Genomic DNA, 27,634 nt, shown 5'->3' with positions numbered 1-27,634 from the left:
GATATTTCTCATTACTGATGGATATTCCAATGGTGGAGACCCAAGACCAATTGCAGCATCCTTGCGTGAATTTGGAGTGGAGATCTTCACCTTTGGGATATGGCAGGGGAATATCCGAGAACTGAATGACATGGCTTCCCATCCAAAAGAAGATCATTGTTACCTCCTTCACAGTTTTACCGAGTTTGAAGCTCTGGCACGCAGGGCTCTTCATGAAGGTATTGACTTTGGAAGTCTTACAGAGAAGATAGAGCTAAATATAACGATCTCCAGTACTGTCTGGTAACTGCATTTCATGTAGTATACATTTCTTTTTTTTTTTTCCTCTGACTTTCAAGTAAAGATGCTCATTCCTCAGGCAAAATGATGAACTATTAATTTAACTAACTCATTATCTATGAAACGTGACCTAAATTCTCTTCACTGATATATCTATACTTCCATCCTTCTCTTTATTTTGTCCAAGGACGAAGAGACTATGGTCTTGGCCTAGTGGGACTTTTGTTTGACTAGATGAACCTGGTAGTTAGCTACACGGTTGTCAAAAAGACACCCTCAGTACATACCTTACCATTAGCTTTCCAGTTTTGATGTTTTACACACCAATGAAAGCTTGCTTGTTGAGAAAAACATTTAGATTCCTATGTATAAAGGTAAATACGATCTGTTTTTATGGCCTTACATGTTCAATAACACTGGAAAGAGCAAGAGATGGAAAGCAAATTTGAACTGGACTTTTATCCTTTTTTGATCTACTTTATTCTGAAAAAGCCTTTGTGAAAAACAGAAGTTTAGCAAGTGAGAACACAAGTAGACCTTTGCATGAAAGTCAGTGCTGCTTGAGTAAGATATAGTACATGCATTATACTAGCTGCTGTATTTATTTGTTATATTTACTTTTAAATAGAATGCTAGTTTTACATTAGTAGTGTGCTTTACTGCAGTTCTGTTTGTTCCAGTTAAATTGTTTTTTGTGGATGCACGAAAGGAAAGATTTATTCTTTTTTATATGACCAACAAGTTGTACATTCCATGACTAAATACTCTCCTTACGCCAGTGAGAGCACCCACCAAACTCAGGAGAAGCTGTCTCAGCAGCTTCTGTATGGAGCAAGACTGTCTTCTGACAGTGTTAGAATCAAGCCAGGCCAAGTGAGAAAACTTGAGACTATGCACCATTGATTTTAGTGGATATTTTTCCATAGTAGGAACAAGTTTTTCTTATATTGTGCAATGGTATATTTCATGCTACCATCACTAGAGCTTAGAACTTTTGCAGAAACATTATACTAGTTACATAATATGATACTTTTAGGGGATTTGAGATCGGACTTTTTAATTAATAAATTGCTATTGTTTCAGACCTGCCCTCTGGTAGTTATATCCAAGAAGATATATCACACTGTTCATATCTCTGTGAGGCGAATGAGAACTGCTGTGACATCATGGCAAGCTGTAAATGTGGCACTCACACTGGCCAGTTTGAGTGCATTTGTGAAAAAGGATACTATGGGAAAGGACTACAGCATGAATGCACGGGTGAGTTTTGTGTCTCTGTTCTTGGGTTTCTCTCTGTGCCCTGGTTACTTGGCTAATCCAGGCTAGGGAGATCTGCATTTTTTTTGGAGTTACAACTATGAACCTGAGTCAGAATGCATTTGTGGCTTTTGGGTAACTGCTTCTGGCTAAAGATATAGAAGAGTTGTAGTTGTCAAACTCAACCACTGTTTCCCCTGAGCAGCAGCCAAAAGAGATGCACAGAGAACATAAAAGATGCAAATGTTCTGACACAGTATAACACCCCTTAAAATGAAAAACCCCTTAAAACAGAAGTTATAAAACCCCTTAAAGCAGAAGTTTATGACTTCAGATTCACTGAGTCTGAGATTGTATCTGCTGCATTTAAGAGCTTCTGGTATTTTCAGGCATGAGTTTTACTGATTACTTTCTGAACTTGCTTAGGTATTTCTTATTTGGAGAGGGTCTGACTATGCGGATCCTTGCAGAATAAATCCTTAGGGAATACTACAGTCTATTAAACATCTTTTAATTCTCTTAAAACTAATTTACTAAAGAGGAAGAAGGCATTTTGGTCACTAATGCTAAGATTGTTCTTGTTACTGCTTTTGGAACAGTCCTCTTAATAATATTTATTCAAAGTCTACAGTTGATGTAAACTTGCAGTTGATAAGCTCTTTGTTGCATTTTAGAGTAAAAACTTGGAGGCAAAAAACATAGAAGTCTGGCTCTCTGAATTCCCTGTGAAGTTGTTCAAAGCAAAAATGAAAGGCTGTATTACTAGACGGGGGACTTTGGCCTTTGGGTTTCTTTTTTTTTTTTTAATTAATTGACACAATTTCCAGGGGAATGCATTGGAAAGCTGAGCCACTGGTCTTCAGTGTAGTTGTGTTTCCGCTAAGTGTATACTAGATGTCTTTGTTTAATAAGAATATAGATAAACATAGTGGGGGAATCAAGATTATGCCTAAGCACAAAGGTATTGTCTGCCACCAGTCCAAGAAATAAATGAGATACTACAGTGTTTGCATTGGGAAGTTTATCAGTTATGCTGTACTGTTTGTTGATTATCACATCTTCGGATAATTTACCTTGTGCCTTTGCAGCATCTTTCCTTTAATTGTATTAAAAGAGAAGTAAGTAAATATACAGGACTTGATAAGATTTTGCTTGCAAGGTGATGTAGTAGGGTCACTGAGACATTGGATCAGAATGTCATTTCATGTCAGTGGCAGAGCTTCCTTGTGTCCTCACTTAGCTCTTACTAAAGATACAGTACTGCATTTTATTTATTTCCAGACGTTATTCAATTTTTTAAAATAAAATTGAATTTTCATCTTTATTTTTCTTCTGGAATACTAGTCTATTTCTTTCGCCTTGGTTTGAATGCCCTAGTAACCTGAACAAAATAAACTCAGTATTTCTGTCTCTATCAATGGCTTGTATTATTAAAGATTGTTTTGAGCTATTCCTGAAGGTAGGGAGACTAACATTTTAGAGTTAATGTTACTTTTCCCATGTGGAAGGAACTTGTGATCATTTGAGCTTATCTTTTGAGTGTCATCAAAAATGTTGAGGTCTGACTTCTTTGACTGAGTATTTGACTACTGCAGAGAAACGTCTCACTTTGACATAATCATCAGTTTTTGTGAAGTGAGTTTTAAAAAGGAGTTGATATTGGATACACTACAAATAAACAGATAGTTGCAGCCATGTGCTCTATATGTGAAGGTAATGAAAGATGCATCCATATAGTTTATGGAGAATTTGACCTAATAACTGTTCAAGCCTGTTCTTTTAAATGTGTCTGCTGAATTCAGCTGGAATCATAGAATCACAGAATCATAGAGGTTAGAAAAGACCTCTAAGTTCATCTAGTCCTTCTGTCCAATTACCACCAATACTGCCCACTAAACCATGTTCCTTAGTATCACATCTACACACTTCTTGAACACTTCCAGGGACAGTGACTCAACCACTTCCTTGGGCAGCCTGTTCCTTCTAGTGCCCGACCATTCTTTCAGATAAGAATTTTTTCCTTACATACAACCTGAATTTTATCTGGTGCAATCATTCCCCTTCATCTTCTCCCTGTTGTCTAAGAGGCCAAACCCTACCTTATTACAATCTCTCTTCAAGTTGTAGAGTGCAATAATTCTCCCCTGAGCATCTTCTCAGATCCTCGGTCCCTTGGCTGTTCCTCATAAGACCTGTGCTCCAGACCCCTCACCAGCTTCATGGATTTTCTCTGGACACACTCTCAGGCCTTGGTGTCTTTCTTATAGTAAGAGGCCCTAAACTTAACACAGTATAAAGCAATTTAGCAATGTGTTCTTTAAAGGGAAAAGAACGTGTTTTGAAATCTTCTGTTCTGAAAAAGGTTTATTTTATTTTTTTTTTAACATTTCCCAGCTGAGGATTGCTATGGATTTGTAAGGGACAAGGAATCTTAATGTCTCTTAACTTTTCTTCATTACAGAATGTGAGAGTTTACATTGACAGTGTATATTGTAATTGAACTGCATTTAGCTTCTGTTGGGTTAATCATGCAGGTACCGTACTAGCCTATGGGTACTTAATGCAGTATTGATTTTTAAATAGGAAATTGTTCTTCTGCAGTCTGTTCATTTTGGTATTTTGGTTATTTTTTAATGTTCTTTTCTCTGTGCCCTTGTGCTTTTGCCTCGTGCCATTTTGTAGTTATTTATGGTTTTAAATGTGAGACACCAAGATAACTGTACAAATCATGTACAGTTTCTAAATTGACTTTCCTAATTACTTGAGAATATCCTCTAGAAATCTTCCATACAGTAAAAGAGGAACCACTTGTTATGTGCTGAAGAGCAGAAATTGGCTTCAGTATGTCCCTCCTGTTCTTTGTAATATTGTTGATAATGTGCCACAAAAAGCAGAACAGACCAACTCTTCTCTGCTTTATAAGAAAAAAGACAAAAGCCTTTTGGCACACATGAGGAGCCTCATACAGCCAGAGATGTCTGTGACAATTAGGAGAAAAGAAGGGAGGCAGAGGAAGAGTAGGGGCAGTAACATAACCAGTCCCAGTTATTGTAGAGTATATAAAAAAACTTTTATTCATTAAGCCTTTTTTTCTCTTTCCTTTCCTTCATTACAAATGTTAAGTTTCAAACTAGATACAGCCAAACAAAGATACTGAGGTCAGCAAAAATAAATCCATGGCTTTCACTGTCTAAGGTGTGTCTTCCCATTCTATGAATAAAAAGGTGAGCTGTTAAAGGCAACTACTTTTTCCATGGGAAGCTAAATCAAATGTCCAGATCTCGCTCTTCATTGTTGTAGAAAGGTAAGTAATATGTCTTTTCCACAGCTTTTTTCCCCATTTTTTATTTTCAGAGGAGTTTTTTTATGGCAAGTGTGATGTTGGATCGGATGACCTTGTAGAGTTATGAGGGGGGAACTAAAACCCATGATGCTTATCTTATCTTCTACCTCCTAATTAGAACCACAGTTATCAGGGAAGGTTTCTTTCATCAAACACATGGACACAATTTTTGCAACACAGTGTATACATGAAGACGACGTACAGTTGGCAGGGCAGAACAGTTAATTGAAGTACTTACAGTCTGTGCTAGCTGTTTCATCTTTAGTTTATTTTTGGTCTGCTACCTGTGTATGGTTATTGAATTGTAGAATTTCATTGTGTGTATAAATGCTGTCAAAGCTTTGCAGTTTTTATGAGTATGTAGCAGTATCAGTTATCATCTGCATAGCCACCAGGCCTACAGTTTTGCTTTCATAACAGTGCATCAATTAGATCTGTGAGGAGCCTTTCCAGTGGAATGTGAAGTCATATGAACACCAACCCTGAAAAGAGTGAAAATTTTGAAGGAACGTAATTCTGGCAAGGCAGGGGATAGGGGATTATATTTTGGGTTTTATGGTTTCTTGGATTTTAGACCCAATTTTCATCTGAGCTTTTTTCTCCATGAGATGTCCAGGATTTTTTTTCTTTTGAGAATGCAAAGCAAAATCTGATGATAATGTGTTGTACAGCTTTTTAACTTAAACAAAACAAAACAGAAAAACAGTTTTATATATAACCAGCAGTGCTTTACTTAATGAGACAGGAAGATGTGTGATTCGACCGGTGACTAGAATGGCCTATTCTAGTTATAGAATGTTCAGATATAATGCATCCTTCTATTTCACAGGCACTTCTACCTGCTTGAAAGCTGGGTCTCCATACCACGTTTTGATAAGTGTTTCTTTAGCTACTCGGTAGGAGATCCTGGCTGGCTGAAGTTTTGTCAACAGCTTTGAATTAGTCATGCTGTATTTGGAAACTTTCTTTAAGATTACAGGATATTTCCAAGCCATTAGACATCTGCACTCAACATCACAACACATGTACATATGTACAACAGACACACTTAAATGTGTGACTATCATGGGACCTGGGGGAGAATGACAAGTAAGACTCTAAGATATTGTTTGATGATTGACAGAGTGTAAGAAAAAAGGGAGTTGGAGTGTGAAGAAGAGACTATAGAATATATCTGTAGCTACGTTAAAATATCAGGCTGAATATGCCTGTTGAATTTGAAAGGTTGACTTGGTTCACAAAACTGTAAGTTTTCTGGGTCTTAGAATTTAGCTTTTTATGTCTCACAAGGCAGTACCGTTTCATTCGCACATACATTGAATCTACAGCTTAAAACAGGGTAAGATTTTGTTCTGGTTCTTTTCCTCTCCTTTCGTTTTTAATTTGTAAGTCAGAAAAAATTCTTTTCAGTTCTAGCTTAGGCTCTTACTGAAAGAAGGCTTCTGCTGAGACCTGCAGTAAGAACTGACGTACTGAAGAAGGAATGTCTTATTATGGAAAATGCCAATGCAAATCTTGATACGCAAAAAAAGCAAAAAAAAGCAAGTAAATGTTTTAGATTCAGTAAACTGGGAACACTGGGATTAGAGCTGGGTAAGGAAATTGAGACATACATGTCTAATGAAGCATTAATTAATGTTTACAAAATCTGGACAGTATGGAAAGAATTGGCGTGAGACTTATCTAGAAACAGAACAGCTTGCATGAAGAGTCCTTTCTCCAAGTGTAACAGCTGTCTACTAGGGATACACTCCTTTAATTACTGCGTCGCAATTATGATGCCCTTTCTGTCACCCTTGGGAGATAAGATACTTCCTTGTATGTTAGTCTTTTACTTGTAATTTATTCATTTAAAAAAATGATTCTCCCAGTGGAGCCTTCTGTTATAGTCTCCTCAGTGGCTTTTTGCCTTTTAAAATATACAGAGGGTCTATTGTGAATATACTGTGTTAAAATGACTGGCTGTCGCACAAGGAGAAGAGAAAACAAGAAAGCAGCAACCTAAACCAAGGAAAAGATGCAAAACACTGATGACTAAGTAACAGTAAATTGAAGTTTAATTAATACTGGCAAAACCATTCCTCACTGTCATTCTGTACGTTTTTTCTTATAAAACTTGTTTGACTCCTTGTGAATTACAGTTTTAGCATAACATCATGATGGATAAGTTCAAAGTAAATGTAAATGAGTTTTTTTTCCTAGTGAAGGTATCATAAGGCTGTGATGGGTAAGTACAGGAGAAATGTTTTGGATTTGGTTGTGTCGTGTGTATGCTAAAATGTAAGTGGATAAGAAAGGTGGATGAAGAAACAAGTGCTATAAGTAATGGTGTGGAAGTTTAGTAAGTCAGTTTTCTTTGAAAAATGTGTAAGACCAGATGAATGAATGTAAAAACATTCATAATTGTTATTTACATAAAGGATAGAAAAATCGCCTTAATATATATGTTGTTTGGGAAATAAACACTTCTGGAAGCACGTAGTTTTCTTCGTCTGGGTTTTTTACACTGAAATCTACCTTCTCAAAAATTTGGCTCCTGCAGCACATTATTCATTACTTCTTGCTTTGCTTTTGGTGTTTGAAATACGGATTCTCCTGCTTGTAATGGTAGGAAGCAAAGTAAATAAAATGTGGACATTTTAAGATCTCACAAAATGGAGTACACAACAGAGATATATTCTCTCTGCTTTGTTAAGTTGAAGTCATAATGACAGTAAAATCCTCATATCAGGAGGTGTTTCTTTTTGTAGGAATTGATGAAGATGGAAAGTTCTAACATGGTAGTGCAGTTCCGCTTGCATTTTAAGTGATTTCCAGCATCAGCTAGTTTGTATGCACCCTGCACAACCTGCTTGATGAAGGTGGGACATTTCTGGTAGAGGAAGCTTCTTTTTCTGAGTCTACTTCTCAAGGCCTTGTAGACTTGTACTTGCAGAGCAATTCAGAAAAGTTTTTAAAGCACAGTGCAGATGAAGTGATAGCAGGTTTGCTCAATTACTGAAGCGTTTCTTATAGCAATATAAAACCTCTCATCTGCTTTCCTTATGCATTTGAAAAGAAACAGTAGCAAAGCATTTTTTTTTTTTAAGTAAGAAAATGTATAAATAAAAGTAAGGACAAAATGGTGAGGTTGAGATTTTATTTCTTTCATTAGGGATCTAACTATCCACAGCTGAGATGGGGCAGATAATACTGGTTTGGGCTTTACCTTTATTTTGATGAAGGCTTAGGGTTAGGATTAGGATTGCTCTTCTTTTTAAGATATGTGAGCCTCATCATTTCCAAACTGCAATTTTAATCCATCTTCAGTCCTTCAGAAAAAAAACTCTTTAAGTCAGACACTGGGCTTTTTAAACCTTTGTGGAAATGTGAGAATGTTAACATCTTACCAAGGACTTTGCTTGCACAACTGTAAAAATAGAGCTTTTATTGATCAGTTTGCTACAAGCTTTCTCAGTGAAAAAAATAACGTGCAGCTACTGATGTTTTATAGCCAAATTCAGAGATTTTATAAGCTCATGGAAGTGAATAGGAGTATTACCAGTAATGTTAATGAAGTTTGGATCAAGTCCTTCTAAGGACTGAATGAACTCATTTTCACTTCTCCAGGCCTTGTGTACCAATTTATATACATTTGGCTTTACAGAAGTTAAATGGTTAAGTAACACAATAGCTAGCATAGACAGTGGTGTTTCATTGGTAAAGAATTTGTATAATTCAGCACCGTGTAGCTTGTTTCCTTTGCATTTCAAACTGAACTGTAGCAGGGAAACAAAACTGTAAAAATAACAAAAGCCCACAAACTGTAAATTTTTCTCTGTACACCTGCACAGTTTTTTGTGGGGTAAAGCTGAAGACCCTCCACAGACCAGAAAAAAACAGGTGTAATTTTTAAGTTTGCACGCAGTATTAAAAATCTATCATCCTGTCCCAGTATTTCTTGTCTGAGGCTTTAGAAAAAAAGTTTCAGTGCCAGAATAGACTTTCTTTTGTTTAAGTACAGACCTGTTTCTGAAATAGACGTGAGAGAAAATTGGGAAGTGACACACCATTTACCCTTCTTTTCTCTTTTCTTGGAAATGGCTTTTCCAGGTCACCTTGGAATGTCAGACAAATAAAGCCTCTGGCCAAAGTTCATATGTGCAATTAGAGGAGAAAAAGCTGCCATCTGGAGGCTTGAGAAGAGCAGAAGCCATGCTCCGAATAGAAGTAGACACTGACATAGAAATGAAGTCCAGCTTTCTGTGCTGACCTGACTTAGGCTGCTTCTGAGGTACCCAAGCTGTCCTCTGGCCCCAGTGTAGAAGTTGCAGGTAGCCATTATAACAAGGGCTGCAAGTGTAAATACTGTACAGGTAGTTTCAGCCTTTTGTGAAATGATTGTGAAAGCTTTCACCTTAAGCCTGCACATGGCCCTCAGTCCATAGGCATGATAAAAAGCAGGCTGTCTTATCTCAAGTATGACTTTACACAGCTGGAATTTTTATGATCAAAAACATCCTTCTCCAGCTGTGCAGTCCTAGGTTAAATGATGGTTCACAAACTTTGTGTTGACTAACCTTGCCTGAAAAATTCATCAGCCTCCCCATTTTGACACAGTTTAGGCACATACAATTCTAGCATAGGCCTTCAATAAGCCTTTAGTTGATGCTGTAGATTTGAGAATCCCCTCTAAGCAGAGTTGGGACTTGCACCATGCCAGGCACTTAGTGAAATAATAAAAAGATTTTTATTGCCACATTATTCTGTTACCCATAGAGATTACATGCTGTCATCTTGCCTTAAGCACCTTTTCAGAATCACATGGCCAAGATGTTTTCATAGACACAAATACATGCACACGTATTGCTGAGCTTGTGCCAGTCTTGCAGATGGAAAGCAGCTACTTCAGTGTTCTGTGAGCCTTTAAGTAGCTTGTATCTCAGAGAAGAAAAAATGAAAATTCCTGAAAGAGCACAGAAAGGATAAAGGAAGGTGGCAGTACGCAGAAAAGATTGTTCATTGCTGAAATGAGGAGAGGGATTAAGAGACTTAGAATTTGATTACCTATTTTGTCCCCAGTGTCTCCCAGCTTTAAGTACTTAAAACATTCCCAGGGCTTAGTTTGTGCTACAGTTAACACATAAGCTTTAGCCTCTGTTTTTTATGCCTGTGAAGTTGTGACAAGGTGTTGGAATTCTAATGTCATCAGGTTGCTGTCAAAGCCTTATCAAAGCTGATTCACTTAACCGGACTGGAGCATAGCTCATAATGTGACAAAATCAGTCACTGTGTCTCTGCGTCTGAAATTGGATGAATCGTACACAGTTCATTCATCACTCAGTCAAAAGGTGATACAGCCATTTCTAGTACTACGTTTTCTCTGACTACCATCCCTGTAAGAGATGAAATGCAGTAGCAAGGAGGGACAGGATGGCTTTCCTCTTACCTCTTCTGTACTCTGTCTTCTGGAACTATGCTTTGGACTTCTTCCCATTTTGCCCATTCAACGTTTCTTCAGCTGTGGGAGTCGAGAAGTACATCACACTCCAACAAAGGCAGTGAGCAGCAAGGAGAGTGTGCTGCAAAGAAGACCATGATGAAAAGGGAGTTAAAACCCATTCAGCATGGAGCAGGATTAGGGCAAGGTAGGCTGCAGGCACGTTGTAGGATTAATCTGTCAGATACTCAGCAGTCAGGATGGGTGGGAACAGTTTGATCATCTGTACTGTAAGCAGCCTTGTTTTCTTCTGTCACCCTAAAATCTACTGCAGGTGGCCCAACTTCCCAGAATCGATGCAGACTGTATGAAATGGTGTGGTGGGTTCTTTTGGGAATGAGAAAGCATTAACACACATCAGTTTCATCAAACAGGAAATTGATTTCTACTGGCTTTGTTGGTGTTTTGCTGAAAACAGAGATCAAGACTCTCTGCAAAAATGAGAGCCTCTTCAGGCCAAAACCCTAGGGATTCATTTGCTACCATGCAAAACAAAGCCAGACCAGCGACTCATATGTCCAGTGCAGATGTTTTAGCTGCTCTCACATCTGAAGGTAGTGTAAGCAGTTCATTTTTATCTACCCAATCTGCTTCTTTTTTTCTTTTTTCTTTTTTTTTTCTTTCAAATTAGAAAGTGTTTTCTTTTCCTCTGTTATTCTCATCCACAAGAATGAGAAGAATTAATGGATCTTTTAATGGTGGGAATCTGAGGAAGATTAATTTTACAGAAGTTGGTATGATGTAGTTAGCTATATGATCTAATTGTAGTCTTGTGGTTACAATGTGAAACTGATGGGTTTGGAAGAGAAAACAACATCATTAAGTACTGCACTGTGGTCTTACGTTATGAATGGCAAAACTTCCATCTGTGTAGGTGTGTGCAGCTGTATTGATTTTATGCAAAGCTGAACGCTTTTGTGACAGCTGAGAACTGGCTCTTTCTCCTGGCAAAGAGGCTAATCTGCTAGTTTTATTGTTTTATTTTTTCTTTTTCTTTCATGACAGCAAAAGAAACATTCTGAGGAAAGCTAAAAAAAAAAAAAAGTGACTCTGAAGCTCATAAAGTTCAAGCAAAGGGTGTTCCCTCATAAATGCCATAGTAAACACCCATGCAAAGCTTCCATCTTCTTGTGGTGTGTGGTTTGTTTCTCAAAAATACAAGAATTTTTCCTACATTGTGGCTGTTAATTCTGCATGCTCTTTTTTTCAAAAGACTTGCTGCTGTTTGCTGGCTAGTGGTGAACGGAATAGTGCATAGCACAACACTCCTGTTCATGAATTCAGACTTCCTTCAGCTCTGTTTTTTATGGTTTTATGACAAAAGAGTGCATGTTCTGACTCCCCTGGGAATATTCTTGTCTGGAAATTCGCACAGCCAGTATTAAAAACTGTATCTGGAGAGGGACAGGAGACATCATTATGGAAGATAAAGACACCTAGATCTACATGGGCTAAGGACACTCTAAAGTTGCATTAATTTAAAGGAATTTATTTATATTCTGAGTTTAATGTCTGTGTAAAAACCCTGGGAGCTTTGGAGGAGAGTGTTGGCTTCTTCCTATGTTTTCTGTACCTGTCCCACATTTCACACTTTGCCCATCTGCTGACTGTGAAACATCCTCTGAAGCATGCCTGGGAAAATCTGCTGCAATAACTTCAACATCGTAGAAGACAAGCCCAGAGCAGGTTACTTACCAGGGGATCTCTAGTTCCTTTATATGCAGCAGACAACTGGTTCAAGTCTTCTGCATCTTTTTGGCCTCTGAGTCACAGAGGTGTCTTAGTCCTCAAGTCAGTAGGGAAGAGGGATTTGCTACAGAAGTTTACTTTCTGAGTAACTCAGTTCACAGAACTAGAAGGAGAGTGGGAGGCTGGATACCCTTATTCTGAGAAATCTTGATGTCAGGGTAGAACCTAAGGAAAATTTGATAAACATCATGGTTTTTCATCAGAATTGCTACATTAAGTTGAGTTGGTGTTTCTTTTGGACCTTCATTAATACCTCATGGAGTCATTGATTTATACACCTAAAAATGCTCTTGCCCTCTAGTCCTATTTCTGTTGTCAGTTCGGTAAAGAATATTGCCTTCTGAAATGCAAATATTTGATTTCCTTGTCAGAATCTAAGCTGTAGCTCAGTGTACTTAGTAACAAAGTATGCAATCGCTTGCCATCCCTTTCTCTTTAGCTTTCATGTTGTTGTGAGTTGCGGAGGAATTAGATGTACAATTTTATTCTCTATTACTGCTGAATAGAAATTCAAGATACACAGCCTTGCAAAATACAACACCATTTTAAAAACAAAGTGCTTCTGTGAGTATCCTTACTTCTCCTAGTGGGCCAAAGACACTTGACAGAGGTCCCTCTTGGAAGTGCAGTTTCAAGGGTGTGGTGGCTGTGTCATAGCACAGGAGTACACGAGGGCAAGGACACCTGCTAATTATTCATAATCCATAATCTGGATTTCAGCAATATGAGTAGCCACGTTCCCGTTCACATAAGGTTCTTGAAGCAGTAGCCCTCCTTGAGCCCACAGTTCAAATCCTGAAGAACAGAAGTAACGTGACTGGGAGAGGGCATACCTGAGACAGTGATGTACGTTGTGTAGCTGAGGGTTACCTTGATTTCTGTCTATTCCAGTACATGACAGTGATGTTGTTTTCCTTTCTTATCCACAGTAATAGTAGTCTAAGCCTAGGTACTATTAGCGTTTGCCTAGAAGCATTAGTGGGTACTCTGTGGCCCCAAGAACAGTTCGTATGGTCCTCAGTTCTAACCTGAAAATTAGGTCTTGTGCTCATCTGAACTTCCAGATTGGCTTCTGTTTTCACTGACCCAATTACTCTTCACCAGCACGAGCAGTATCTCAGCAGGAACCTAGACTGCTTGCTTTCAGGGCAAGAATGCAGTCAGCACCCTGAGAATGTGAGGGACCTCTTCCTGTCTTCTTGTTTTGCCCCTTACTACCTGTCCTTCAAGATGCACAAGATGGATGGCAGCAGTTGTGTCTGGTTTTTGCCCCTGAGACTGAAACGCAGCCTAGTGGTAAAGATAGTGAGTCCACAGTCTGTGATTGTGGGGCTTCACAAAGCTGACTGTAAGGTCTTATTCACCCCCACTGATGTTAGCAATTGATTTATCTCTGTTACTTTTAGGGTCACATTAGGGAGGATTCCTACGTTGAAATAATAATTGCAGTGGCTCATGCATTCCTCAGCCTAAGAGGTAGTTTGTCATCTGTTGCTTGCATCCATCAACTGTTTACATTCTGCAGAAGTGCAAGAAGTTAAAGCTCAGAACAGTGAGCTCAACTCAAAAAACAATGGGATATTTGTAGACAGTATAAATTATTATGCGAACTTATCTAGTTAGAATAAAGTGCTGTTCAGAATTAGATTTTCTATTTTGCTATCGGTTGTTTAATAGTTCTAACTCTTATTAGTTCCATGAAGCAGCAGTTTATCATTGTTACCTATTCTCTTTGCTTCAGATTGCACTTATGAACATTTTCATTCTCACTCTTCATCCCTGCAGGTGTAGATAGCCTTACTTGTGGCTGAATAAAGCTCAATAAAGCCTTATTCAGTACATTTACAATGGGAAATGGGACCAGAAGTGTGGTCCACTAGAAGTGCAGACCAGATCATTTTATTCTTAAAACATTTGAGTGACCCTACAGTCCTTTAGAAAGTGAGCAACTGTTTCTGCATCTTTAAGGTACTAAAGACACCCTTGAAAATGAGAAGAAACTGAAGAAATACACCACAGAGCTTGATTTCACTTTCAGGTACAGAGAGACTGAGGATCAGGCAGTTCCTGAAAGAATCTGACTGCTCCCAACTCCTTTTCTGGCAGCAACAGCAGGCTGTCAGGCTCTTTTAAACGACTCAGTTTCAGCAGAGCCTCCAGGTGTTACAGGTTGCTACTTAGGCATATTTGGTCAGCACTGATAGCATGGAAGGATCTTCTGAAAACATAAAGTTTCTTACCCAGAGATTCCTTTTCCTTGAGAAAACTTATCTATACTGGAGAGGGTTAAGACTTTCCAGAGTGGCTAAGAAACAGAGACCAGGCTACTGCTGTCTAGGGTCAGAGATGCAATGGTGCTATTCAGGAACGTTTTCATGGAGCAAAGCTTTGTGAGATGGAGTACTGTGCAACACAGAGCAGTAAGTTTTTTGTTTTCTTTTGTTTTTAAATAGCTTTTGTGGTGTTAAAGCATACTTGGTTGTCAGGGCACAGGACTAAGTACTTAAAACACATTTCTTGGGTTCAGATCTGAGCTAACCCTTTTGCATGCAGCTGACTGCTTCAGCAAAAGTCCTTAAGGAAGAACTTTGTTTCTGTCTTACAAAGAAATAAGAAGGGAAAGGGACATGGAAAGCTGGGGGAAACAGAATGAGAAGCCATCTCTTCTCTGAATGCTTTCTGAATACTTTCTGAGCTTGCAGCAGCTAGTACTGACCAGATTGATCTGGTTGTTCTCCTAGTGCTTTCACATTCCACAAACAAAACTCTTATTTTGATCTGCATAGTTCGGATCATTCTAAAAGAATTCAGGGGATCCTGTCAGTTTTCCTAAGAATTTTGAGTGAGGAATGGACAATGGGATTTATGGTATTTTTCACAGTAAACCATGGGTATCTGTAATGATTCCAAGAATTTAGTAGAAACTCTGACATCAAGATTATAGCAGTTTGCTGAACTCTACTCAGGGATAGCTGGGGTAGTTTCACAATATGTGAAAAAATCATTGGCAAAAACACCACTTTTTATTGTCTGATTATTGGCCTGAGCCATTGCATGCGCTTCAGCTCTTTTAAGTTAACCAAAAACTCTCTGACTCTCACCCCAGGCTGCTAAGTAAATAAACATGGAATTAGTGACATGTGTTCTCCATCTGCACGGTCATGTGCTGTATCTTCAGTGCTTAGAGATGTTGCTTAATAGTATAATCATTGCTGTTGAAAACTATGTTTAAATGATAAAAATAAAGGGATGTGGAAAGCAAGCCAAATTTGGCACCTCATGCCGTAGTGACAGTTTATTGAAGGTCTGGTCGAAATGGCTTAACTTTCCTGTTTATAATAGCTTTCACTTGATGCATTCCCCCTCTGTGATTCAGCAACTGGAGCTGTGCCGATCCACAGAGAAAGGAGGAAGAAATAGGTGTGTATTTTTTCATTCGTAATCTTATGCAGCAGCAACCACTGGAGGCGGGTGCTGGGGGCGGCAGCAGATGTAGAACATTTCAGATTGGACTAGTAAAACAATTCAGGACTTTGCCAGACCCTGTTAATGTTTTGCCAGATTAAACCCACAGTTTCTGATTGAAGAAGTTGTCTCCAACTCCTCCAGGACCCCTCATGCAGATTGCTGCTCTTAAGAAAGCCAGTTTGTACATCCAGTTTGAACAGAGGATTGTTTTTCAGTTACACTCTTAAGTCCCAAGATTATCTAAACACGAATCTATCAGTTTCTGAATGGATGAACATGGTGGAGAATGGATGTTTTAACCACCAAAGATGTTCTCTTTTACAGAAACATACCAGTACTGTGAAACCTGGGTAAATTAATAGAGGAGTTAGTTTTCTCCCCACATCTGATTTGAATCCCACTTTGCAAATGTTTCTTGGCTGCCTTTTTTTTACTTTCCTGGACCCAAACCCTTTCTGTCAACGAAAGCGAAAAGGAAAATTGTTGGATACGTTTCACAATGGTTATATCCAAGCCTAGGGAAAACTGAATTTCTTCTGCTTTCAGACCAGATACTACTATTTCTGAATCAGTTCTTTTGTCATTTCTGGATAGCACAAACTAAATGAAATGTTTGTTTGTTTCCTTTAATGGAATTTAGTTTATTTCAGCCTGTTTGTATTTTTCTACAGATTTGTAAAAGCGAAAGTGTGTCTTCATAGCACGTACATTAAAATAGTTAAAAAGTGCACCAAGGGTAGGATGGTGATATTCCTTTTCAGCGTTTGTTCATTTAAATAGTAGGAAGCTATGCAGAGATCCAGGGCACTTGGAACAGGAGTATTTACAGTAGCATGTACTCACACGTCAGCGGTGATAAAGGTTACTGAGGAATGTATGTCTGTGATTACGTAAAAACTGTGTCCAGAGAAGCCTGCTGTATAATAGTTCTACTCAGAGCAAAGCATTTGCAGAATTATTTGTATCTGTCCTTTTAAGTCTGTTTGTGTGCAGAGTTTTGGATGCAGAGACTTCATTTGCACACAATTAATTTCATAAATAATCCTCATTTACATGGTAAAGTTTACACAATCAAATGTAACTTCTCTGAACTTTTACTACTTCTGGAATTGACAATTTTAATAAGGTGTATGTTAGAAATATGTGAGGGCATGAGGATGTAAATCCTTGTCCAAAAGTCAATCCTCTAAAATCCTCTAAAAGTCAAAAGCGCTGGCATGGTCTGATACTCACACTTAGTAGTCATATTCATATTTGCTTTTTATCTGTCCTCCAAAAGCATCAATGCGACTATGTAAGCACTGTTGAAATGCCACTAAGATCTCAACCAAAAGAGCTTAATTTTATTGCACAAATGTCATTTCTGTGTGTAGTTAACCAGCAAAGTTCTGTGTTTCACCACTAGCTCTACGTTATCTTTGTGATCGTAAGCTCACAGTTTTGTTTCAGTAGATGATAGTGTTCTGGCTCTTCACTAAATGCTGTCTTCCGTGACTGCTAAATCAAAACTGCCTCAGTTCAGGTAGTGTTATGTGCTGGTGACTGCTACACACTCAGGCCCCAAGGCTACCCAGGGATGCTCAGCAAGGTTGTGGCCCATGGCCAGACCTCCCTGTGGAAGATCCTTGCAAGCATCTTAGCTTCTACAAAGTATGATACAGCTTTTGAGCTCTTATTCTTCAACAGGGAGATTGTTCCTCCACGCCATTTATGCTTAGGATACTGAGATGTTATGCTCACTTAAAGGACAGCCTTTTTTAGGTAACTTTCCTGTTCTCTTGTCCTGTGGGAGTGCAATCAGGGTTCTCACTGTGTGCACGTTACTTCTGCTGAGATCTGGAGCTAGGGCATCCCAAAGTTTTGTTCTCAGTTCTGAAACCTACTTGGAAGTGTGTTATTGAATTTTTGATGTCTTTAAACTCAATGAAAAGGTTTGTGTCAGTTTGTCCTTTCCTTGTTTATGATATGTAAAAGTAGCTGAACTTACGAGTTGATTTAGCCCACTCCCTCAGTTAAAGGAAATTTGTAAGTCTAATAGAAAAGTAGCAAAATACATCAAATAATAACAGAGAAGACATCTAGCTTGTTAAAGTGCTGATCACATGGCTGTGAGAAAGGATACTAAGGAACACAAAGAACAGATGGATGAACAGGTTCAGCGCTGTCTAAAATTAATGCAGAGCATATGCCAGAAGGTATTAAGGAGTTGGAGAACATGCTGGGACTTACTAGAAATCCTTTTCTGATCTATACACTTAAAGGTAAGCACAAGGTTTTTCTTTTGCAGTCATACATGTCAAGTGTTTAACTAAAGCCACTTCCTCACATATTTATTGTAATCCTAGCATGCTCCTGGCTCATGTTTTTTATGATACCATACATGTTGCATACTACAGAAAAGAGGATTAGAGTATCTGCCAAAGATTTGATTTCTTTTTTCTCGTCAGCTTTCCGAATGCATTTCATGGGCACAAAGTGCCTGTTCTGACATATCTGCCATATACTGCCATATAAGAGATTTAAAAACAAAAATAAAAACCCTTCCCACATAATTTAAATGCGACAACAAAAGCTACTAGTCTTTGATAAGCAAGCTTAAAGATCTTCATGTGTAGGTCCTGGGAGCTATATTTCAGCGTACAGTGTAGTCTGTTTTTCTGCATGTGGGTACAGTGAGGTGGGGCCACAATTGCTCTGCTGCAGCAGCAAGTGGGAAAGCATCAGAAAGCCTTACCAAGCGGAGTGGTGCAGTTGATTTGGCAGAAGGTAGGGATGCCATCCAGAGAGACCTTGATAAACTTGAAAGGTGGGCCCTTATGAAACTAATGAGGTTCAGCAAAGCAGAGTGCAAGGTTTTGCACTTGGTTTGAGGTAATCCCAGATACATGTATAAACTGGGAGAAGAACTCTTTTGGAGTAGCCCTGCCAATAAGGACTTAGGGGCTCTGGTTGGTGAAGATCTGAACTTGAACCAGTTTGCAGCCCACAAAGCCACTGGTATCCTGGGCTGCATCAAAACGAGTGGCCAGCAGGGTGATGGTGGTGATTGATCCCCTCCCTTCTGCCCTCCTGAGGTCCACCTGGAGGACTGTGTTCAGGTCTGTGGCTGCTGACACAGGAAAGATGTGAAGCTTTTGGAGGGGGTCTAGAGGAGGGCCAGGAAGAGGATCAGAGGGCTAGGTCACCTCTCTTGTGTAGACAGGCTGATGGAGTTGGGCTTGCTTCGTTTGGTGAAGGCTGTGGGGATTCCTCATTGTGGCCTTCCAGTATTTAAAAGATTATGAACAGGAGGGAAGTCAACTGTTTAGACAAGTAGATAGTGACAGGACAAGGAGAGTTGGTTTTGAACTAAAGGAGGGAAGATTTAGATGTTACTGGGTGGTTTTTCACTGAGAGGATGGTGAGGAATTGGCATAGGCTGCCCAGAGGGACTGTGGAAGCCATGTTCCTAGAGATGCTCAAGGCCAGATTGGATGGAGCCCAGGGCAGCCTGATTTAGTACTTGATCTAGCAGCTGGCAATCCTGTCTGCAGTAGGGAGGTTGGAACTTGATGATTCCTGAAATCCCTTCCATCTCAAACCATTTTGCCATTCTGTGAAGTCTCTGGTGTGAAATGGGAATTTATATTCCCTCCATGAAAGTTGAGTTGCAGCCCAAAGCAGCCATTTCCTGCACATGTTATTTTGCAAGCCATTGTTGTGGGATGTATGTCCTTTCATTCCCATCGCTTCTTCTAGAAGAGGGTGTGCCTGGGCGCTAGGCAAATCTGACTATACTTTGTCATGACAAGAGGTGATGATGTCAGTGTTGAAAGATTCAATGCATGATGATGTACTTTAAATTCTCTATACTTGCTTCCTTGTGAACTTCTGTTCAGTAAAATAACAAAGCTGAATAGTGAGGCCCATTCATGGTGCCTGATTTAAACCATGAGTAATGGGAAATACTGCCGCAAGCACTTGTTTCACAGACACGCAAGTCAGAGAGACATCGTTTCTAATTTTTGTACGTATTTTGATATTACCAAGGCACAAGATCTTAAATTCAGTAAAGGAATGAGACATAACCAACGCCTCCAAGCTATAATTCTTCTCCTCCAAACTCATAACATCTCCTGATGTTATGGACTATAATTTAGAGCAGTTCTAGGCACATACTGAATATTCTCTACAACTTCCAGTGAACAAATAAAAAGACCTTGTTTGCCAGGTCAAAGATCCACATTACCAAAAATCTCCTCTCCGTGTATGTTCGGTAAAAAGGGACTGAGGCAACAGGAGAAGAATCAAATACAAACATCCAGTGATCATTGTTGAGAGATTCTGTGACATATGATTTTATCATTTTTAATAGATGGTGGCAAACCAAAATTATTATGGATGTTCATGAAGTAATCTGACTCTGGGACAAATTTGCCACTTCATTATGCTGAAGGCATATCCATATAATCAGTAATTGCAGTGGTATAAAACCAATTTAGTTAAGTGGAAAACTAGGCTTTTTTACTTAAGAAGTTTGGAGATTGAGTTAAATCCATTTCTGTATTTGTGATTTGCATCAAAGTATCATTTCATTTCAGCTTTACATGTATGAGGAAAAATGAGAACTACAGACTACAGTTAGCACCGTAGCAGTGTACAAATGGAACTCGGGTTGATGCAAGAGAGAGCAGGATATTGCCTAACTGATTCCTGCCACATCCTCAGGAGATAAACCTTTAATCGTATTCTTCATTAGCATCAGCTGTGGCAAGAACAGCTCATGCTAAAGATTACTGACTAAAGGTAGTTAGTGGGAGAAATTAGGAATTGAAAGAAATAGGAAATCCCTCAAATTAATCTTTGAAATAGATGGAGTTCATCTCTCCTCTCTCTCGTACTGGGATGATTCAAGAATAATTCCATTTCAGTGACTTAGATATACTAGCATAATTGGAGAAGAAATTGAGCTTGCCTGCACTGCCAGGATTTTAAAAGATTTACATTTTTAGGCAGAATTATTTGCCTTTAAAATTTGCATTAATACATTCAGCGGAAGAATACAGATATCCTTCAGTCCCAGATGTAATCTTCATGCCATTCAGTACCAGTACAATGCAGTTTGCTACTGCGTTAGTATTTGCAGTTTGAAGACAACAGGGTAATGCATGTTAAGTGATCAGTGAACCTCTGAAACTTACTTTGTTTTATGTTGTTTTTACAGCGCTAAATTCTTGCTTGAAGATTAAAATATTAAGCTGGTCATCTGTTTGCAGGCAGAGTGGAATTTGTATTAATTTGAAATTCTCTCTTCTGTTGTTTTTATGTGTTTTTTGTTTGTTTGGTTGGTTTTGTTTGTTTGTTTTCAGACTTTCCACATCCATTGTTCATATTCAGGCAGGTTTTTCATCTGTACTTACACTGTCCGTGCATATGCATTGACTGAAGTGTTTTTATTCACACCTTGTGTCATGTTTGCTTTCTGCTGATTCACTTCTACATGCAACTTATTGTTTTTCTTGTTAGATTAGTAAGAAAGTATGTTCCATCGTTAACTGAGAAGCATCATGCCCTATAGTATTCAAAGCAATACTTGAAAAGAGGAGTGTGCAAGGTTTTTATTTTTTTTTCCTTCTCAGTTAGTTGTATACCTCAGGAGACCTTAATTGAGGAGGATAATACAGGAGGCACGCTGAAGTAAGCATGTATTATTCACTCTTATTTGCTATTAGAAGATTAATGCACTGTCATTACCATGGACACTAGAATCTGAATGAGTATTGTTGGTGAATGTCCACCATTTTATGAAAGCAGGTTGCTGTTGGTGACAGCTTTAGTGTGAGCCATCTTTGTATGCTTGGAAAGTTTAGGACCTGTGCTTACTTGAGTTATCAGACTAATCCCTGCTACGAGTTACACTTTCATTCCTGTTAATGAAAAAAAAAACAAAACGAATTCCCTGGGATATCTCAGTGTTCACATTAAACAAAAGGTATTTTCCTACTCCTCATCTTTATTCTTGAGAAACAATGTGATTCCTATATAGATAATATTTAGATCATTTATTGAGAAGATTGTACATGCAAATGTACAAACTTCAGAGTATCTTTTCTCTGTAATGGCTAATACCATTAAAATCATTTCCCTGTTCCTAAAATTCCTGGAATTTTTTGTTATTCTTGAAAGTGCTGGATTTAGAGATTTACTGAGGCTCATCCACACCCTATTTTGAGCCTTTTTCCACCATTGCGTTGTTTTCAACAGGAAGCAAGCTTTGAAATGAAAGAAAATCGTTTTCACAGATTAGTGCTGGATAAAATGATCTACGCTGTAGGTAGCTTATATGGATATAGAAGGCGTATCAGTGAGAGCAGAATGGTGATCCAAATTTTGCAGAATCTGACACAGCTAGATTCTTTCATGAGACCTCAAAGAGGCAGATGCAATCCTTCATGGCTGAGACAACATGTTCTTCAGATGAGATTTTCTCTTTCTTGTGAATGCATCATTGTGTGTAGACTCGGGCCATGCTCCTGTGCTGTGAGTAAGGAGGGCATGGGTCTTCAGGGCAGCTCAATCAGACAAGTCCAGCAAGTAGCTGAACCTCTGATCTTCCACAGCTAACTGTGAGTGGTTTCAGCTTAAGCTGCAGCCAGACTAACTTTAGTGGCTGTGATGCACAAAATGCATACAGGCCAGGGTGCTTATGCTCAATTCCTAAACCATTCATTGGCATCATACAATAACTGTAGTACACACACTTGAAAATAGCTCTGTATTATGTGGTGAAAATTTTGAATGTAGCTCAGATGGAGTTTGCAAGCTGAATATGTCAAGGTTAGATGGGGGGCTAGTGAGCAACATAGGGATAGAGGCTTGGAGAAAAGTACATAAAAAGTCAAGGCAGGATATATTTCAGCTTTCAAAAATGCAAGCAATTTAAAGCATTAGGAAATGAGTCAGGGCATTTGAGGGAACTCATCTTTCCCAGTACAGACCTTAATAACCACTTCAACAGTACTATTTACCTCCTGCATCTTCACTGGCAAGAGCTAATTGCAAGTGTAATTTCAGAATGAACCACTTGCGTCATTCGGAAAGTCAAGCCAGTCTGACTCTAAGTTATAAGCAGATTGCTGGCTTGGGTGCCCATGTGGTAGGATGGATGCCTATTTTCGTTCTATAGTTCTCCAAACAGAATTAGGAAAGAGTTGCTACTTCCTCATCTGAGATGACCTGAAATGCAAGGAGAGGACTTTTTCACCAAAGAGGGGAAGGAAACAGTAACTGTCCAAGAGGAATATCTTCAATAGAAAAAGTGGGTAAAATATATGAAGGAGATTTGTTGTTTTTTTTTTTCAAAATGCTCTTCCCATAAGTCCCAAATGAAAATTGGAAAGTTTTCAGCTCTAATTCTAGCTACATACTTCCACCCTATTTCCCTCCTTTGCATTTCATGTTCGTACATACACCATTTACCATGTAGGTGTGTTTTCATTGTCATTTAAAAATGTATATAACGTGCATGTAAGTTGAAGCCAATCTACTCTACCCAACATCACCACTTATCTGGTAATCACTTTGATTGCTTTCTTCTAAATAAAATTGTAAATTTTTCTGAAAAAGAAACAGAAATATTATCTCTGGAAGCCATTCAAAAGACAGTGCTTTTCTTGGAAAGAAATGTTAACTGTTCATACAGGTTGATTTTTAAAGGCCATAAAATTTAATTGAGGAAAATTGAGTTTGGTTGGCAAGTCTCAGAAGAAGATGCTCAGGTTTCCTTTGTGTTTTTTTTTTTTTTGAGGGGTGGGGGGGGAGGAGTAGGAGTAGTTTTTTTCAGTTGCCAAAAAAATAGGAAGCTGTTTTCTTATCTTACTGCATAGGGTGGAAAACCAGGGGTCATTTATAGTTGGGCTCAGTAAGCTGAGAGCCAAGCTGTGCTTTGCCCTGTGCTGGTCTCTGTGCCATGAAGAGCTACATCAGATGACACAAAGTGTGCTGAGGACGGGAAATGCGCTGGCTTACTTGCAGTCTGCATGGGAAAGTATGGCCATTAGAAAAAATGCACAGATAATAAAGCTGCTATTGTATAATTTGTCCAAAATACTTGCTAAGGTTTCATAGAATCTTAGAGTCATTAAGGTTGGGAAAGAGCTCTAAAATCATCCTTAGCACCACATCTGCGTGTTTCTTGAACACCTCTGGGGATGGTGACTCAACCACTCTCTCAGCATCTCATTCCAATGCCTCACCACTCTTTCAAGAAGAATTTTTTCCTGATATCCATCCTGAACCTCCACTGGTGCAACTTGAGGCTATTCCCACTCATCCTATTGCTAGATTCCCAGGAGAAGAGACTGACCAGCACCTCACTACAACCTCTTTCAGGGAATTCTGGAGGGCAATAAGATCTCCCTGAGCCTCGTCTTCAACAAACTGAAAAATCTCACTTTCTCCAGCCACTTCCCATAAGACTTGTGTTCCAGTCCCATCACCAACTTCATTACCCTTCTCTGGACATGCTCCAGGCTTCAATGTCTTTCTTGTAGTGAGGAGCCCAAAACTCATCACAGTTCTCAAGGTATGGCCTTACCAGAGCTGGTTTCAGGAGCTGATCACCTCCCTGCTTCTGCTGGCTGCACTATTTCTCATATAAGCCAGGATGCCATTGGCCTTCTTGGAGCACTGCTGGCTTATATCTAATCAAGTGTCTATCAGCACCCCAGGTCCTTTTCTTCAGTGCAGTCTTCCTGCTACCCTGTTCTAAACCTGTAGTGTTGCCTGAGGTTGTTGTGACTAAAGAAACTATGGAACCTGGCACTTGGTCTTGCTGAACATCACCCTACTGGCCTCAGCCCAGCTATCCAGCCTGTCCGGATCCCTCTGTAGAGCTTTCTTTTCTCTCAGACAAGTCAACGCTTCCTCCCAGCTCAGTGCCGTTTGTTTGCTTACTGAGGATGCACTCAATACCATCATCCGTATTGTCAATAAAGATATTGAACAGGACAGGCCCCAGTACCAACCCCAGGAGAACACCACTTGTGACTGGTCACCATCTGGTTTTAGCCCCATTTGCTAGCACTCTCTTGGTCCAGCTCTTCAGCCAGTTCTTTGCTCAGCGAAGAGCATACCTGTCCAAGCCATGGACTGTCAGCTTCCCCAGGAGAATACTGGGGGAGACAGTGTCAAAGGCTGTGCTTAAGTCTAGGTAGACTACGTCAGCAGCTTTTCCCTCATCTGCTGTGCTGGTCACCCAGTGATAGGAGATGAGATTGATCAAACAGGACCTCTGTCTTTTGTGATCCCGTGCTGTATGGGCCTGATCCTCTGGTTGTCCTACAACTGCCGTGTGATCTCACTCAAGACAATCTGTTCCACATCCTTCCCTGGCACCAAGGTCAATCTGACAGGCCTGTAGTTTCCTAGATTGTCCTTATGATCATCTTTGTAGGTGGAAATCACATTAGCAAGCCTTGAATCTTCTGGGACTTCTCTGTTTTACCAGGAATGCTGGTAGTTGGTGGAAAGTGGCTTGGCAGTCACCTCCATCAGCTCCCTTGGATGAATCCCAACTGGCCCAAAGGACTTCTAGATGGAGTAGAAGGTCTCTAACTGTCTCCACCTGAACCAGGGGGGGGACCTTATTCTGCTCCCCATCCCAGATTTCCACATCAAGGGGTAGAATACTCTGAGGATGACTGGTATCCTTTGCATCAGGAGGTATATTTTCCAGCACAAGAAAGTCTGAGTTGTGTTTCAGGTGTCAGACTGATGAGTACTTTATCAGCACTTGGTGATAAGTCTCCCCTGTTCTTTGATCTCCTTTAGGAAATAAATGACAATGATTATTGTAGATTCCTGAAGAACAGAATTCAAAGCAGAGAGAGAGATATAATGCTATGACTTATCCAACCTTTCTGAAGTTCTTGAATGAGAGGTCACTTTTCCCTGTTCTTTTCCCCTGCCTCTGAAGATACTTAAGAAATCTCTTTAAGATGTGTGCATGCCCATACAGAGAGTTACAGATGTTAAATGGGATGTAAATAACTGCCAAAGCTGCCAGGAGCAGTTAGTTTGATTAATTGCTTCATTGTTTGTGGTTCATGTATTAAAGAAAGCATGGTATGTAGTTTATCTATAAATCAAAATGTGTAAATCAAGGGCAGGGGGTTTTGTGAGCTTCTTTTGCTGTCTTGATGCTAAGGATCTGTGTGCACAAACTTCATATTAGTTCTGAATGAATTTTGCCTGAATTAATTTGGTACAGCTGTAAATCAGTAAGGTCTTCAAAAGGTCAATGAAGGTTTTATCAGTGAAAATTTGACTTGTTTTCTGGGATCAGGTATCTTTTGAAGGAGGTAATTCATGGACTTCATTGCAGTCCTCAGGCAGATGCTGGAGAGACCTTCAGGGAGTGGGGTTTAGTTCACCCTATAAGAAGATAATGTTCTTGCTGTAAGTGACACTGGTTGTATGAGGAAGAATAGAAGAATGTAAAAAATGTAAAGCACCAAACTTGAAAAATGATGCTAGCTGTGAAATGCAGTATCCTGAAATGCTTTCCTTGTTTTGTTTTGCTCAACAGCTTGTCCACCAGGAACATACAAGCCTGACAGTTCACCAGGTGGAATAAGCACTTGTATCTCATGCCCTGATGGGAATCATACTTCTCCACCAGGAAGTACCTCCATTGAGGACTGCGTGTGCCAGGAGGGATATCGTGCTGTAGGACAAACTTGTGAAGGTAAATGTTTCTGGCCATAAATTAAATTTAATTAAACAGTGCAGGGCTGGGACAGTTCCATTATTCCTCTTCGCACTAGAAAGACAAGTAAAATTGCATGCAGACTACCAAGATGCAAGTGGAGTTGGAAATGAAAAATACTGCTTTCCTTCAGTAGACTTTTACACTCCAACTGGTGTCATAACTCTGTTGTGGTTGTTTAATTATTTAGTCGTTCACTGCCCTGAATTGAAGCCCCCTGAAAATGGTTACTTTGTCCAGAATGTCTGCAACAATTACTTCAATGCTGCCTGTGGGATCCGATGCAAAGCGGGATTTGATCTCGTGGGAAGCAGTATCCGGCTTTGTCAGCCAAATGGCCAGTGGTCTGGATCAGAGGCTACTTGCAGAGGTATGGATGTGTGCTTGCAAAGCCTTTTCCTGCAATGTTAGTTTGTTCTTAACAGTGGGTTACTCTGCTCATTGCATAGCAGGCTGTGCAGATCTGCGTCTATTATCTCTTAGGTGAAAGAATGTTCTAAACGCCAAGTTCCACCCAGTCATTGTGGCATCTTCCTTTCTGCTGGATGTGGGTGCATGATTTTCCTTTAACTGGGAAATTGTCTGAAAAGTGAGGGAAAATCTGCCTTGAGATATTGTCTTGATAATGAGACAATTTCCTTTGGAGTGTTGGAAGGGTATATTTTTGCCTTTCTTGTGTCTCTCCATTGTCATGAAGACTTCCCATTAAATACGTTAAGAAATCCTATGTTTACATGTGCTGGATCTGCTTGTCTCCATTCACACAGAGTATAAAGGGGAGTGAGATCAAAGCCACAGTTTATAGCTGTCTTGTTAATCCCAGGAGTACTTTACTGCATAAATTATGAAAGGACATTGAAGGAAAATCCCTTGGCACTGCTTTGAATTTTGACATTAAACATTCCTCAGTTGCTAGCTAAAATCTGTTCTGCTATTGGAAAGCAGTTAATGCAGTTGTGTTTTGCAATTAACTGTGACCCATGAAAAAAAGCCCTACAAAGTATGTATTTAATCCAGAAAAATATGTTAGGAGAAAACACAGAGCAAGCAGAATATGCTTTTGTTGTTGTTTTCACTGACATTATGGAAATATTTCTTGATCCTGGAAAATGCCTAGTTGACAAGATTAGTTTGCATTTAAGACATGAAACCATGACCAGAATAACATGGGCTCAGCTCCCAGTTTTCACCAGGGGCATACTGAAATACCAAAGAAATGTGAGCATTGAAACACTGAGGAGAGAGGAGCACTGCAGTTACACAGCCTGCAGAAGAGATGACTAGATTTAACAGGTGATGGAAAGGAGTTGGG

At 39.4% G+C, this 27,634-nt stretch overlaps 1 protein-coding gene across 1 annotated transcript in view; it reads left to right on the top strand.

Annotated features, from left to right (window-relative positions):
• Positions 1-27,634, top strand: part of SVEP1 (sushi, von Willebrand factor type A, EGF and pentraxin domain containing 1) — a gene marked incomplete at both ends in the record, with an annotated part of 119,486 nt that overhangs the window by 17,498 nt on the left and 74,354 nt on the right. The window contains 4 exons of the mRNA XM_079548889.1: positions 1-218; positions 1,363-1,539; positions 26,143-26,301; positions 26,513-26,692. The exon at positions 1-218 is cut by the window's left edge and continues 8 nt beyond it. Coding sequence (XP_079405015.1) covers positions 1-218; positions 1,363-1,539; positions 26,143-26,301; positions 26,513-26,692 — 734 coding nt within the window. The remainder of the gene's footprint in view (positions 219-1,362; positions 1,540-26,142; positions 26,302-26,512; positions 26,693-27,634) is intronic.

The sequence above is a fragment of the Tetrao urogallus genome, assembly GCF_951394365.1.
Source record: "Tetrao urogallus genome assembly, chromosome: Z".
NCBI lineage: Eukaryota > Metazoa > Chordata > Aves > Galliformes > Phasianidae > Tetrao > Tetrao urogallus.
The sequence above is the reverse complement of the archived record's forward strand: the minus strand, read 5'-3'. Positions and strand labels throughout refer to the sequence as shown.